The sequence below is a fragment of the Anser brachyrhynchus genome, assembly GCF_964034855.1.
Source record: "Anser brachyrhynchus genome assembly, chromosome: Z".
In the NCBI taxonomy this organism is placed as follows: Eukaryota; Metazoa; Chordata; class Aves; order Anseriformes; family Anatidae; genus Anser; species Anser brachyrhynchus.
The window spans coordinates 79,916,777-79,929,881 of NC_137697.1; the positions used below are offsets into that span (position 1 = coordinate 79,916,777).

Below are 13,105 nucleotides of genomic sequence, written 5' to 3' on the forward strand. Positions count from 1 at the left end.
CCCGTCCCGAACCGAGCCGAGCCGAGGCGACGCGGCTTCTGCCCCGGAGCAGGGCGCCGCCACTTCGCCGCGGGCAGGGGCACCGACGAGAGTGCCGGCGGCGCGGGCGCCACCGCGCATGCGCGGGGCCGCTTAGCCTGCAGTACCGGCTTTTGGCCAGCAGGTGGCGGCAGGGGGCCGCAACCGCGCCGGTCCTCGGGCGCTCGGGTCCTCGGCTTCCCAAACCGTTTTCCCGGAGACCCGCAAAGGAAAACGGCAGAAAAACGCACCCCACGCCGTCTCGGGGAGGAAATACCTGCCCTGAGCAAGGCTGGAGGGGAGGCACCTGCCCGATGGCAAACTGGGAGCGGAGAGGAAGGCGAGGGGACACCCAGTGGGGCGGGGAGGGGGGGAAGGCTGAGCTGCCTGGGCACCAGCCCAGCGGTCGCAACAGCGCTGGGGGTTCTGTGCCCCCCAGTGGGGGTGGGACGGGCCTCTGTGGGCACAGAGCAGCCTGGCCCGTGGCTCCCCGCCCCGGTCTTGAGGCCAATGCTGGCACGGTGGCAGCAGCGCTCTGCCTGCCCTGCAGACCGGTGCCAGCCCCTGGCAGCTGCCCGTGTCCCACCCTGACCATGCCGTCTCCCTCCAGGTGCCCACACGGGCCCCAAGGGAGCCTTCAGACCGCCTCCCCGGCAATGCAGCTTGTGCTGACGGGCCTTCTTCAGTGCCCCGCATCTCTCGCTGTGGGAGCGAGCTCTCCCTTTCTGAGAAGAACTTTCTTCTTATTTCCAACCTGAACCTCCCCTGGCGAGCCCCGACAACCACCACCGTAAGACAACAGATGTTTTATTAAGACACGCTAAGAAGAGGAGGGATACAAAGGCAGTTGGCGGAGTGGGAGTCTTCTTCCCGAGCGGAGTCCATTCTCCTGTCCGTGTTGGCTTTCATGAGAGCTGCCAGGCGGGAGAACCTCCGTCCTCCTGATGTGCCCTCCAGGCTGTAGAGGTGCCCCAGTAAGGAGAGGCAGCGGGTCTGCTGAAGCTTCCAGGCGAGCTTCTTCCTCCTGGCACACAAGAGAAACTGCTGAGCCCAGAGGCACGGCTGTAGAGCACCAAATCAGGCTGGGCAGGGGAAAGTGGGGTGGCGGCTGAGACACGTCCGCCTCCTCAGAGGAAGGGAGCTGGTGCTGGAAGGGCTGCCGGCATGGAAGTGGGCAAATGAAGAAGTGCTGCCAGGGGCAGCCGACCGCTACAGAGGGTGTGCTGGCACTACGGCACCGAGGGGGGGGGGAAGTGATGCCAGGCACCAGCAGGAGAAGGACTATCGCAACTCTGCGCCTCCTCATCATCACGCTCCCCGCCCCGCACGCACACCTTAACCCAACCCCATCCCGTCCCTGGAGGTCACTCCAGACTGCCTTCCTTCCCTTGTTAAGCCCGTCCTCCCTGTTCACACCTCTCTGTTCCCAGGCACCCCTGGCCTCATCTGAAACGTGCCAGCAGGTGCATCCCTCGGCACAAGCTGCTTTCTACCCAAAGGCCCAGGGACCGCACAGGGGGGCAGCGTGAGGCTGCACTGCCCGCTGTTTGACCCACACGTCGTGCCTTAATGCCTCGGTCCTGCTAATGAGCTATGGGACAGCGTAGGTATGGCCTGAAGTCCAGGCAGGCCTGGGCCTGAATGCCTGGCACCAGAATACTCTTCCTTTCCCATGTGCTCCCTTCTGCTGCTTACCGAGCCTCTGGCGGAAGGGAGGGTGTTCTTCTGTTTGGGGCACAAAGAGCACCCTGAAACCTTTCCCACAGAGACTTGACAAAGGCTCCGGCGCGCGTCTGAGGGAATCTCTTTTTCAGAAGGCTCAGCGCCCGCCTGGTCATTTTCTTGGCCAGCTTCACGCGTCCTAGATTACAGCAGACCTGCACAGGAAGAGGGAGACGGGCAGACATGGACCGCTTTCCCAAGCCTCTCCTCCTGCAGAGGCTGCAGAAATGTACCAGGGGCTGGCTATAGCAGGGACGCCCCCTGCAAGAAGGGAAAGCATCCGGCTCCATCCTCCAGGACACCCCTCTGCGTCACCCTGCCGCTTTACCTCCCCTTTGAGGCTGAAGAAGGTCGCCTCCTCAAAGCAGTCTAACGCAGTTGCTGTCTTCTCCATGGAGTTCCTCAGGGCCTCCGCTTCGTTCAGCTTCATAAGGGCCTTCGAGCAAGCACACAGGCAGCAGGTGAGCATCGGTGCAGAGCCCCTGGCCAGCTCCGTCCTTCCCTCTTGCCTCCTGTGGCACCTGCCTTAGGAGGGCCCGCATCTCCCCACGCGATCCCTGCCCTAGCACAGTGGCCCGTGGGCTCGGAGCTCAGGCACCAAGGGAGCCTTCAGACCGCCTCCCAGGTAAAGCAGCTTGTGCTGACGGGCCTGCTTCAGTGCCCCGTGTCTCTTGCTGCGGGAGAGGCAAAGCGCAGGAAACAGTCCGGCTCTGCCCCCGCTGTTTCTTTTGGGAGGCCCCTTAGCCGGCGTGTCCTGTTGCAGTGGACTCCAGGTGCAGTGCGTGCTGGCAAGCAGGGCCACTCACCATGTAGCTGTTGGAGACGTGCAGGTAGGCAGCCGCACACTCCAGCAGGTAATAGAAGGCTCGGGGAGCGTTGCCTATGGCCACATAGTGGCGAGCCAAAGGCACAAGCACTGATTCGATGATGGCTTCGCATTTGCAGGAACACTCGCCACCTTCCTTCTCTTCGGTCCTGCTGGGCTGCGCAGTTGTCCCTTCGCCCTCTGGTGGAAACCGCTCTGACGCTCTGGTCAGCGGCAGGATGCCAGGAAAAGAAGAGAGCAAAGAGCGGATGAGCATCACCTGAGATGACCCTGCTCTCCCTACAGGTAGCAACAAAAGCCCAGTTTCCTGCTGTCTCATCCCAGCTCCCACCCCACAGCCAGCCTCCTCCTCCCAGAGCTGGAGTCCCAGCCAGCAGCCAAACGGCAGAGCTCCATCTGTCTCCTCTGGAGCTCACTGGTTTCCACAATCATCAGAACCTTGTCTCCTCACCTCAACTCCTCCTCCGAGAAAGCCTGCTGCTGCTGCAGGGCATTTGCACTACCTGGGAAGAAGAGAGAGCGTGTCAAGGGCCTCCCCACGTAGCCCAGGCTAAGGGCTGCGGGCTTGCAAGGCTCCTGCCGAGCAGACCCAGGGCACAAGAGCTGCGGTGATCATCCTCGTCCCCTGGCTCATCCCTGGCAAGCTGGGGCCCACCAGGTCCCCAGCACATGGGCCTGGGCTTCCAGAGGGAGGGGGCTCCGCAGCACGCACACAGCCTACCCTCAGGGGTGTGAGTCCTGTCCTTCTTCAGCTGTTCTCCAGCGAGCACCAAGGCCTCCCAGCTGTGCCAGTCATCCTCGTCAGCAGAGCCCTGGCAGTCTTCCCCATCCTGGGGACTGGGGACGGCAAAGCGGTGGAAGGCCACAAAGTCCCCTCCGTGGCAGCTCCGGCATTTGTGCGCGTGCTTCTCCAGGAACGCAGCACACTTGCGCTGCGCGTTGGCCCTCTGCCTCTCCGGCCACAGCTCGTAGGCTGCCTCCCGCAGCAGCGGGGCACAGAAGGCCAGGACGCCAGCCCGCCACTCCGTGGGCTCCTCGCTCATAGACGGCCTCTCCGCCCCTGCAAGGCAATGGATCGTGGCCTCAGACAGAGTGGTAGAGGCATTCTCAACAGCCGCTGGGAATTTCCCTCTGCGCAAAGCTGGTGGGGGAAGGCCCCTTTCAGCTACAGCGCTCCTGGGTCTACGTTACTGCCACCACTTACCGCTCCCTGCCTGCTGAGAGGTGGCCGGCCCCTCTCTAGCATCTTGGACGTCTCTGGGCACCCCTGTGTTCTTCAGCCACTTAATGATGTTGTCGCCCACCATCACGTCCAACAAGTAATTCATCTGCTGCCTGATGCAGGTGGGAAGGATGTGAGCCAGCAGCTGGGTGGTAAACACCGGCCCTATGATGGCCGCAAACTTCAAAACCGTCTGCTTCATCAGCGTGATCCGGTCCAGCTCAGCCAGCGCAATCTCTGTCAAGAAGAAGCAAAACGTCTCTCTCTTTTGTGTCCCACAGCCTGAGCTTGGAGAGGCTGGACATTTCCACCACGGGAAACAGGGTAGACTTTGGCCTCTCTTCCTCAAGATGGCACCTGCTGGGCAATCGCATCCCAGGGGAATGTCTTCAGGATGGCTCCACTCCTCTGGCAACCACAGGCCACAAGGCCCAGGGATAAGAGAGACCCAGACAAGAGCTCCTCCACCAAGGATGGGGAGGGCACGATCCTGCGGGTACATGCGACCCGCGATGCGACCTAGCAGAGCTGAACTAGGCTGACGCCCAGCAGTGCACACAGAGAACAGAGAGCGCTTTCACCACCTCAGAGCTGGACTTGGAGCTCCCCGCAACTGCTGTGCGCCTCACAGGTAGGCTCACAGCTGGTCCACAGCCCGGAGGGGGACATCTGTGCCCTTAAGCACAGAGCTCTTTCTGCTCAGACCGGAGTCGCTTTCCTGGCAGGGACCCCCCGGCTGAGCGGGTGACTCCGCAGCATGCCGATGCCCAGCCCCTCTCTCATGTGCACCCCAGGAAAGGACCCCAGCACAGCCGCGAACCCAGCCGCTCACCTTTCAAGGTGGCCGGCAGCACGGTGGTCTCCAGGCTGACGTCTGGTCTGATGGTGCAGACCCTGCCGCTGTTATTCCCAGCACTGGAGCTTGAGGTGGCTGAGACGAGGTGTGAAGCCTCGACTGCAGAAGCTGGGGAGAGAGAGAGAGAGCATGAACAAGGTGGGGCAAGTCCAACCTGTCACGGTCGGGTGCGCTTCATGGCCCGCACCGAATGCGGTCAGTGAGCGGGGCAAACCGGTTTCCACTGCAGTGTTTTTGTCTGCATCACCCTTGCAACTCTTTTTCCGCCTTCAGACCAGCTGCCCAGCTGTACTGAATGAACGTCCCGTGACAGAACGCAGCAGTTGCTGCCTTTGACAGCGCTACCTCCCAGAGCCAGGGAAATTGCTGGTGATAATCCAAAAGGCAAAGCCCATGCAGGCTGTCCCCAGGGCAACAGCACTCTGCTTGGCATTGCTCTTGCAATTACTGCTCTTGCATTACTGCCAAGCTCCTCAGTTCCCAGCGCCTTTGCGGGCATTTATGGTTTTGGATTACAGTTTCCCAGGTCTGTCCCTCTCCTGCAGAAGGGCTTTCTTCTCAAGGGAGCTGGTGGCTTGCCAAGGTGACAGCAAGGTGTGCGGGAGCCCACACCTCAGCCAGATCAAGTTCTGTCCTGCTGCCAGATCGGACTCTGCCCAGACTCACTGGAGAGCCACAGGACACGGTCGTGCCGGGGGGACGGAGGTGCAACAGCGTCTAGCCAGTGCGCAACAAGAGTGCTTACCGACCAAGCCCTCCCAGTCGTCCTCTGCTTCTTTGTCCTGCCTCCCAGTGCGGAACAAGAGCATGTTGTTGCAACGCAGGCAGCGCAGCAGTTCCTCGCAGTAATATGGGATGCCAGAGCTTCTTTGGATCAGGAACCTGGGCAGGAGCAGAGCCAGCAGTGACCAACACCAGGGAAGTACGGTGCGACACAGTTCTGATGGGCGGGCGGCGAGTCACTCAGCCTCACAGGGTAACCAGCCTCTTTGTCACAGCTACGGCGCACTTCAGAAGGGGGCGGTCCTCCCACTGGCTTGGACCCCCTTGGTTTGGGACCCCCTGACCCTACACCGTTTGCTGGAGTCCGTGGGGAAATGGTCGTGGACAATGTCCCAAGCACAACACAGCAAGCCTGACCTTCCCTGTCCTCAGGAGCCCAGATCTGCTCTGGCAGCTGGCTGGACCCCTGCTCCTGGGAATCCCTCCTGCAGCCTGGCCACATAGGTCAAAGCCTTTTGCACACCTCAGCCATGCTAAGGCTTGGGCACCCACTCCCTCTGCTCTCCTCTTCTCTCCCCTTTCCTCCCTGCCTTGCCCTCCCTCCTCTGCAACAGCAAAGGGCTGTCACTGCCCGCGTGCTGCATCTTGGGAGCTGCCTATTCTTAGCTCCCGCCTGCTGTGGTGAGTCTTAAGGAGAAACCCAGGTCCTTGCTGGAGTCAAGGATGCTGCCAGAAGGCCCCGTGCTTCCTTTCCTGCGGGGCGACTTCCTTCCGTGGGCGGCGTAGGTCCAGCCCCTCCGGAAGAACTCCCTGGCCTGCAACATACCTTGCTAGATCCCTGGGGATGCTGACCACTCCAAGGTCCCGGCAGGCTTTCTGCACCACAGCTGCAGGTTTCAGCTCTTCCAGATGAAGACAGCTGATTCTCTGGGACATTGTGCTGTCTGCTGCAGCTTTGAAAAAGCTCTCCGTTCTCTCGTGGCCAGGAGCTAAGCTCATGACCATAAAGAGCGTGACGCTTTGGAGCACGGGCCACATGATAATCCAGGAGGCAGGGTCGATGAAGTGGGCGTTGTCGATGACAAATATGCCGAATTCTCCTCCAAGGGTCTGAAAAAAGCAGATGGGTCTGTGTGGGGTCTGGCGGATTCTCAAGCGTCTTCTAGGGGAGGAAATGTAGCCCCTCTCTCCGGAGACAGAGAATACTCAGAAGTCTCTCCCCAGCCGCTTCCCTCTTCAGAAGCTTACTGGCTGTTCATTTCTGCGAGACTTTAGGGTCTCCTCAGACATCACTTGCCCTTCTGAAGGAGGGAACTTGGGCAAAGGAACGCAGAAGGCGTCAATCCTCCTCCAGGGCACATACCCTCCAACTTAACAGGAGGCGAGCTACTAGGCATATGGGGAGGGCTCGAGAGGGGCTTCTGGGAGGAGGGGCTCCTGGGCCCTGAAGGGCGATGACCCTGGCACGTCGTCCTGCTGCCCACTCAGGCCGCTCTGATGTGGAGCCTGCAGCGGGCAGGGTTGTTTTCTTTCTCTGACCCAGGTGGAAGGAGGAACGCTCACCTTCTGTAGCACTTGCGTACAAGTCAGGTGCAACTCCCTTTTCCTTGGAGTGTCATGCATCTTGCGAATCTTGTCCGGGATGGCAAACTGGACAGGAAAGCGGAGTCAGAAAGAAACATCATCCTGGGACCAGGCATGCCTATCCACCAAGCTAGACGGCAGAGCAAAGCGCCTCTGCTTTTGCATGAGGTCAGCACGAGCCTCTCTTCACTGGCCTTTCCAGGGTGCTGACCAAGACACCTGGCTCATGCACAGGACATGAAGTCACCACAGGCAGGGAGCCTCCCCGGACCCAGGAATCAGAACGCGGTGCCATGAGCCCCGCGGCTCCCAGCCCGGAGCTAAGCCTGCCCAGCGGAACACCCAGACAACAACCAGACTACCTCAGGAGGCAGTCTCACCCTCTCGCTCCCACCTTGACGAGGAGAATGTCATTGAGGAGGCAATATCTGCTCTCTTCTATCGCCCCTTGGAGCTTGGCCTGCAGGGTGCGCTGCCTGTCCTCGCACGTTTCACCCGCCTGCAGGCCCAGAGCCCTGGCCACCAGCATACGGATGGCAGAGAAGGGCTGCCTCACGTTGGCCTCGGTCAGTTCCACGGTGACAACCCTGCGGTGCAAAAGCAAAAGGCACCTGAGCTGCAGAAAAGGCCCCCAGTAGCCCACGCCTGCCAAGACAGGAGAGCTAGAGATTCACGCCGCCTGGTTCTTACTGCAAAGGAACGCAGGGTGCGCAGTCCCGGGGGTGGGGGAGGAGGGCCAGGCACAGGGCAGAGGCATCGCAGTCTTCCACGAACGTCAGGGGACGGGCACGGGAAGGGTCTCAAAAAACCCACTTACCTGTGCCTGGCGGCCTGGCCTAGAAAGGCCAGCTCGGTAAGTAAGTGGCTCTTTCCAGAGCCCAGGATGCCTACATACGCCAGGATGTGCGGCTGTCCCAAAGCCTCATAGGCCTTCAAGCTGCGTTCAAAGAGGTCAATCTCCACCTCGCGACCTGTGAAGACCAACCAGGAAACAAGCTGCTGCAGCATGCTGAAAAGCAGGGCGGCATTCCCTTTTGCTGGTGCGGCGGCTTCCCCCCACCATGTCAGCAAGCCTGCCTACACCCAGGCCTCCTTCCAAGCCCCTCATCTCAGCTTTGGCACCACTGCCTTCCTTAGAGCACTAACAGACCCGCCTGCCCGCTGGCCACACGGCGCAGCTCCTAGGACCTCTTTCACCTCGGCTTCTCCTCCCAGAGGCAACGAGATTCAGCCAGCTGGACGCAGCTCCCCACACTGATCCAGCCCAAGACTGGAGGGCACACTTTGAGGCACTGCAGGCAGCTGCGCCCAAAAGGCATGCCAAACATCTCACTGCACCCTGAGCTCCAGAGCTCTTGCCAGCACCCTGTAGCTAAGGCAGCGTCTTCGGGCCTGTTCTGGTTTTGGCTGCGATACAGCTCCTTGTCTTCACAGGAGCTTGGAGCGAGCTGTGATGTGGTGGACTTGCCACCAAAGGAATGCTGAGAACACACTGAACCCTTGCCGAGCAGTGCTGGCACAGTGTCAAGGCCTCTGCACTTTCTCATGCTGCCCCACCAGCCAGCAGGCTAGAGGAGGGAGGAAGGGAGGAAGGGAGCGAGCGGCTGTGTTGGGCTCAGCTGCCTGCCGGGGTTAACCTCCAGCAAGGCGCACAGCTTTGGGCAAAGGGAAGCAGCTGGGGTTCTGAAGAGCGAGGACTTCTCTACTTACCCAGCAAGGGGCCATAGTCCGACCTCTCCTTGGTGAGACCCATGTCAAAGATGCTAGAAGGGGGAGAAGACAAAACATGCGTCTCACTTAGCTGGTCGGAAGCCAGGGAATATAGAGCCTGCTGTGTTAGGGGAGGAGATCCTCTGCAGGTAACTGCTTTTCTTTCCAGCAGCACGCTATCCGGAGTGTGCTCCCCGGCCAAAGTTCGAGTGCACATGCCAGGACAGCTTCAAGCACAAAGAAGGCCAGCAGCCGTGGCGGGACAGCAGAAGGTGTTGGGAGTCCCTCGCCAGAGGCCAAAACCAAAGAAAACCCAGATGGGGCAAAGAAGCCAGGGTGTGCTGTAGGCTAGTAGACTGCTTTGCCACCCTGGACAAGCAAAAGAAGCCTCTTGGAAAGGAGGACCTGTGTCACTTAGTGGCTCAGGACACCAAGCATCTGGCACCTTTGGCTCAAGTCTTTTGATAGTTTTCAAGAGACAGCAACGTTAACATTCAGAAGGTCCTCCAACTCTGGCCCAGAGGGACACCTGAGAACTGAGCAGGCAGACAGGAGGAAGAGTGGCCCAGTGGCCCACCTTTCCCCAGGGCGACATGACTGACCCAAAGCGTCCTGCGCAGAAGGAGCTGGGAAAAAATTCCTCCTTGCGTCAGAATGACCTCTGCCGTAGCCTTGCACGTAGTGGAGCAAGCACAGCGCAGGGAGCCCAGCGGAAAGCCGCTTGGACAAAGCCTGCATGGCTAGCGTGCGTCTCCAAAGCAGGACAACCTTCCCCACCCCACTGGCATCACTCCCGGCTCTCTTAGCAGCAGGAGACAGAAGGGCAGAGAGGTACAAAGCAGACCCGTGCCAGGCCTTTGGATCTTCCTGGCCACGGGGAAGGGATGTCTGTGGGAGACCAGGCTGGTCTCTTGCTGCACAGCTCCTTTTTGCTGGCCAAGGTTGCACCCTTGGGGTCCCTGTGCCCCCATCCAGATGGCTCGGAAGACACTCACCACTTCTCGGTGATCCCCACATATTGATAGATATGGCCGGGATTGGTAACGCCTTTCAGCTTTGTCTCCGGCAACTCCTTGAAGAAGTAACCGGGCAGGCGAGAGGCTGCGTAGGTGGCTTCATCACAGGACACCAGCCTAGGGTAGTGCACCATCAAGCGGGCAGCCAAGTTCACCTTATGGCCAATCACTGCCACAGAGAGAGAACATGTTGACATGGTTAGGAAAGCAGCCTTGCCCCACCCTTCAAGGCCAAGGGCTACTTCCCCTTGTTGTCCATAGGTGCATGCCCAGTGGACTGCACCAATAAGCACACAGAGCTGAAATCCACACGAAGGTCTTTTAATTAAATAACTAATTATATAACTCTGCAGAGTCAGGTGCTTGGCGATCTTTTGCAAAGCCAGCACACTTCAGACTTGAATCACCGTTATTTATACACAGCAAACTTGCAAAAGCTATCTCTTTGGCTACTTTCGATTGGCTATTACAGCTCACCTAACTTATGTCTACGGAGTTTGCACATTACAGAGGAAGAGCGGGGGAGGAGGGACACCAAATCCTACATCAGCATACATTAGCATTTTGATGGGTATGTTTTTTAATATGTTTATGACCCTTAATGAGCAAAAGGTTTCTATAGATCAGTCTGGAGCTGTTGTTCTCCTTCTTGTTTTTACCTTTTATCCCATATCTTCCTTGCTTCTGCTAGCTCAAGGCTGCCTGTCTCTCTGCTCCCTTATTTTCTCAGCTAAAAGACTATACGAGCTATAGAAAAGACTACACAAGCTACGGGCCTCCCTATATTCTTCAAGGTTTCCTTGTTTTTTTTTTCCCCAGCTTTGGGACTACACCCTCAGGCACAGGTCAACCCAGCGGCAGGGCAAGCGGACCCAGTGGGAACCACAAGTCTCTGAGCCCATTCTCCCACCTCAGGTCGAGACCGGTGCCATCTGGGCCGCCACCGGCAGGCTGTGGCATATGTGCTTGCCCCAGCCTGCCCGTCTCTTCATGACTGACATCCTTAAGCGCACCCACGCCAGCCTCCCACTCTTCAGACTAAGGTGCGGTACCTGTATGTTCGGCCCTCTCAGGGTGGCCACAGAGGCCGCAGAACACCGTCCCGCTGGTGACCCCGACGGACACTGCCCTGGCACACGGGGAGAGAAGCGCAAAGTCAGTGGCGCCCCAGGCGCAGACCTGCTCGCCCCGCTCCGCCCCTTCCCACATCTCCCCTTGGCGCCAGCCAGGGCCACCTGCTGTCCCACAGCCAGTGCGTGTCTTGGGGACTTGGAGAGCTCGGGGCGCAACACACCCCGTTCACAAGGGACACGGGGAGGGCGCACGCAAGATGTCTTGGACCCTTCCCCTGAGGCACGATGGCTGCGACCTGCAGCAGGCCACAGCCCCTCTCATTAGTGGAGGAAAGCAGGTGCTGCCCACAGAGCACCTACAATGCCAGCGGCTTGAGATCACGGGGCTGGGCCCGAGCCCTGTTCCTGGCCCTGTTGCCCAGAGGGGCCTGCCTCTGGCACCAAGGAGCCTCGTGCCCTGGTGAGGGCTCGCTCCAGCACCACGACTGGCAGGCTCTGCTTGGAGGGCCTGCGCCTGGCTGCCCTGAGCTAAGCCCAGGGGCCGCCTGCTGCCTCTCAGGGTGCTGCCTCAATCCTGCCAGGGACAAAGGAGGCCAAACCAGGAGGCCACGTCTCTTGCTGGTCAGCCCCCTTGCGCTGTGCCAGGCAGCACGCACGCCCTGCAATGCTGCCACACACTCACTCAAGTTTCCTCAGCGACGCGGAGCACATGCTGACGATCTGAAGAGCGCTTTCCAAGGCATGGATGCTCTCGTGCTGCAGCTTTGCTCCAGACAGTCCCAACACACAGAGGAACGTGCAGCCCTGCAGAGGACGGATGCAACACATCTGGTTACAGTGCCCATGGCCAGCAGCTAATGTCGTTCCGCTGCAGTCGCCAGGGAGACCAGCACAGCTGCAGGTCAACACAAAGCCACAGAGGACTGATCCCACCAGCAAGGCAGAGCTGCTTCTCAGTCCCTCTCCAGTAAACAGACACAGGCCACCCTCTGGGGGTGGGATTGCTCCCCCACGCTCACCTTATCAAACAGGAGGCTTTTGTTGATTTCGCCCTTGTGAGGACTGAGGATTGCTGAAATGATCCTGTTGGCATTAGAGAGGCCCCTCCTAAGATCCAGTAAGCTGGCCTCTGCAGAAAACTGCAGCTGGACAAAGAGGCTGGTGACTGGCCGTAGCTCAGACCACAGGTGCAGCGGCACATCCTCATCCATCTGGAAGGGAAGAGCACGACAGCTTTGCCAGCCTGTTCTCCCGGGGGTTCCTCTGGGCCCGTGCCATACACCAAGGGAGAGCAGGCGTGCTCGCAATACCAGGTACTACTGGAGGAAGGGTAAGTCCTCTGCTCGGTGCCAATCGCAGGCCAGCCCGCGGCAGGCAGGTCACAGCACAGTCATAGCACAAACGACAAAGGAGGGGAATGTTCCAGCAACACCCCATCTTGTGACAAGTACGGCCGCGAGGGGCGACCCTCTGGCACGTCCCAGGGACTTGAGCAGACTCGCCCGCTTGTCCTTGCCTCGTGCCCACAGCACGTCCAGAACAAGAGTCGTGGAAAAGGCAGAGGGAAGGCCACCTCCCGCCACCCGCGCCTCTTTGAGGAGCAGCACAAAACGGGCAGTTTCCTGGCACATGCAGCACCACTAGCCCTGGCATCAGTTCCCCTGGGTTCCCGCCTCAGGCTGCTTTTCCTTTCGTTTGTCTGTTTTCACGAGAGCTCCACCCCTGCAATGCACACCTTCTTCTGCCCTCCCAAAATGCAGCCTCCAGCAGCGGTGGCCTTACCTTCCTGAGAGCGGCTGCCGGTATGTGCTTCTTCAGCCTTGCTGCCACTGTAGGATCACTGGACATGATAAGAGCTGGCCTTCGGTGCCCTAAGGGAAGCAAACGCAGGCCTTCACTAGCAGGACGGGACTAGAAGGGGGCTGAAAGACGGGGCTGGCGCTGGGCAAAGCAGAGCAAAGATTCTTTGGTGTTTCCTCCTGCTCCCCTCTGCAGCTGCTCGGCCGGAGCCGTCCCCTGGCAGGAGGGGGCGGCAGCGACAGCCTCAGCTGAAGCACAGGAGGGCCAAAGGTACGAACGTTGACTGAAAGGTGGAAGAGGGCAGAGGGAGTTCCTCCCTGGAACTCTGAAGCAGGCAGGCCCCACTTTTCCCGCCAGTCCCAGAACACGGTGAAGCAGGGACTCACTTATCCTTTCCAAATGCCGCATCTTCGCGTGTTGGTCAAAGCGGCCTGCAGCATCTTGGCGTTCCGATCCAGACCTGTGCTCCATCCTCAGAACCTGCAGACACGCAGAAGGAAAGTACTGCCACTGGCCGCCCCAAGGAGCCCCAGGAGACACAGCCGGCCCCTCCAC

The 13,105-nt window shown here is 59.6% G+C and overlaps 2 protein-coding genes across 2 annotated transcripts in view; one reads left to right on the top strand and one right to left on the bottom strand.

Moving 5' to 3' along the window:
- LOC308186075 (uncharacterized protein) overlaps positions 1-13,105 on the top strand; it is a 107,082-nt gene that overhangs the window by 36,075 nt on the left and 57,902 nt on the right. The window lies entirely within an intron of this gene.
- Positions 810-12,003, bottom strand: LOC308186072 (adenylate cyclase type 10-like). The gene is made up of 18 exons (XM_080574962.1): positions 11,770-12,003; positions 11,433-11,554; positions 10,730-10,806; positions 9,657-9,846; positions 8,662-8,714; positions 7,769-7,922; positions 7,346-7,538; positions 6,931-7,017; positions 6,194-6,477; positions 5,390-5,526; positions 4,621-4,752; positions 3,771-4,025; positions 3,288-3,626; positions 3,018-3,069; positions 2,547-2,769; positions 2,069-2,176; positions 1,714-1,895; positions 810-1,042 (listed from the first exon to the last, which is right to left on the bottom strand). The coding sequence occupies exons 1-18, from the start codon at positions 11,959-11,961 to the stop codon at positions 829-831; spliced, it is 2,994 nt and encodes a 997-aa protein (XP_080431088.1). The 5' UTR covers positions 11,962-12,003; the 3' UTR covers positions 810-828.

What these genes read in the sequence shown, in the direction of transcription:
- LOC308186072 (XM_080574962.1), bottom strand. Translation starts at nt 11,961, where the DNA reads ATGGATGAGGATGTGCCGCTGCACCTGTGGTCTGAGCTACGGCCAGTC. An exon ending in GTGGGGATCACCGAGAAGTG is followed by an intron (nt 8,715 to 9,656) that starts GTGAGTGTCTTC and finishes TCCCCCTTCTAG; the next exon opens with CATCTTTGACATGGGTCTCA. An exon ending in TTCTCGGAGGAGGAGTTGAG is followed by an intron (nt 2,770 to 3,017) that starts GTGAGGAGACAA and finishes GCCGCTGACCAG; the next exon opens with AGCGTCAGAGCGGTTTCCAC.